The sequence below is a fragment of the Rhincodon typus genome, chromosome 48, assembly GCF_021869965.1.
Source record: "Rhincodon typus isolate 14 chromosome 48, sRhiTyp1.1, whole genome shotgun sequence".
Taxonomy (NCBI): Eukaryota; Metazoa; Chordata; class Chondrichthyes; order Orectolobiformes; family Rhincodontidae; genus Rhincodon; species Rhincodon typus.
Genome location: NC_063379.1, coordinates 4,447,898 through 4,448,558, shown reverse-complemented (window position 1 = coordinate 4,448,558; position 661 = coordinate 4,447,898). Strand labels below are relative to the sequence as shown.

Here is a 661-nt window from a genome sequence, read left to right as displayed (position 1 = left end):
ACATTTCCCGCCGCCCAGGTCTCACTGGCTGACCCTTAAGCTCTCACCTTTTTCTTTTTCTTCTCTTTCTTTTTCTTCTTCCGATCAGGATCATCATCCTTTTTTTTCTTCTTCTTCTTGTGGTCGGAGTCAGAGGGTGTTTCTGTGGGTGTGATGGAGAATAAGATCAAAATCAAAGAAAGAACCTCCAACAGGCACAGGGCAGACTCCTCCCGTATCACACAATCCGTTCCCCACACGCCTATGGGCACGGGGCAGACTCCTCCCGTATCACACAATCCGTTCCCCACACGCCTATGGGCACGGGGCAGACTCCTCCCGTATCACACAATCCATTCCCCACACGCCTATGGGCACGGGGCAGACTCCTCCCGTATCCCACAATCCATTCCCCTCCCAATGGGCACGGGGCAGACTCCTCCCGTATCACACAATCCATTCCCCTCCCAATGGGCACGGGGCAGACTCCTCCCGTTTCCCACAATCCATTCCCCACATGCCTATGGGCACGGGGCAGACTCCTCCCGTATCCCACAATCCATTCCCCTCCCAATGGGCACAGGACAGACTCCTCCTGTATCCCACAATCCATTCCCCACACGCCTATGGGCACAGGGCAGACTCCTCCCGTATCCCACAATCCATTCCCCTCCCAATGGGC

At 55.5% G+C, this 661-nt stretch overlaps 1 protein-coding gene across 1 annotated transcript in view; it reads right to left on the bottom strand.

Annotated features, from left to right (window-relative positions):
* med19b (mediator complex subunit 19b) overlaps positions 1–661 on the bottom strand; it is a 9,685-nt gene that overhangs the window by 1,202 nt on the left and 7,822 nt on the right. The window contains exon 5 of the mRNA XM_048620845.1: positions 48–142. Coding sequence (XP_048476802.1) covers positions 48–142 — 95 coding nt within the window. The remainder of the gene's footprint in view (positions 1–47; positions 143–661) is intronic.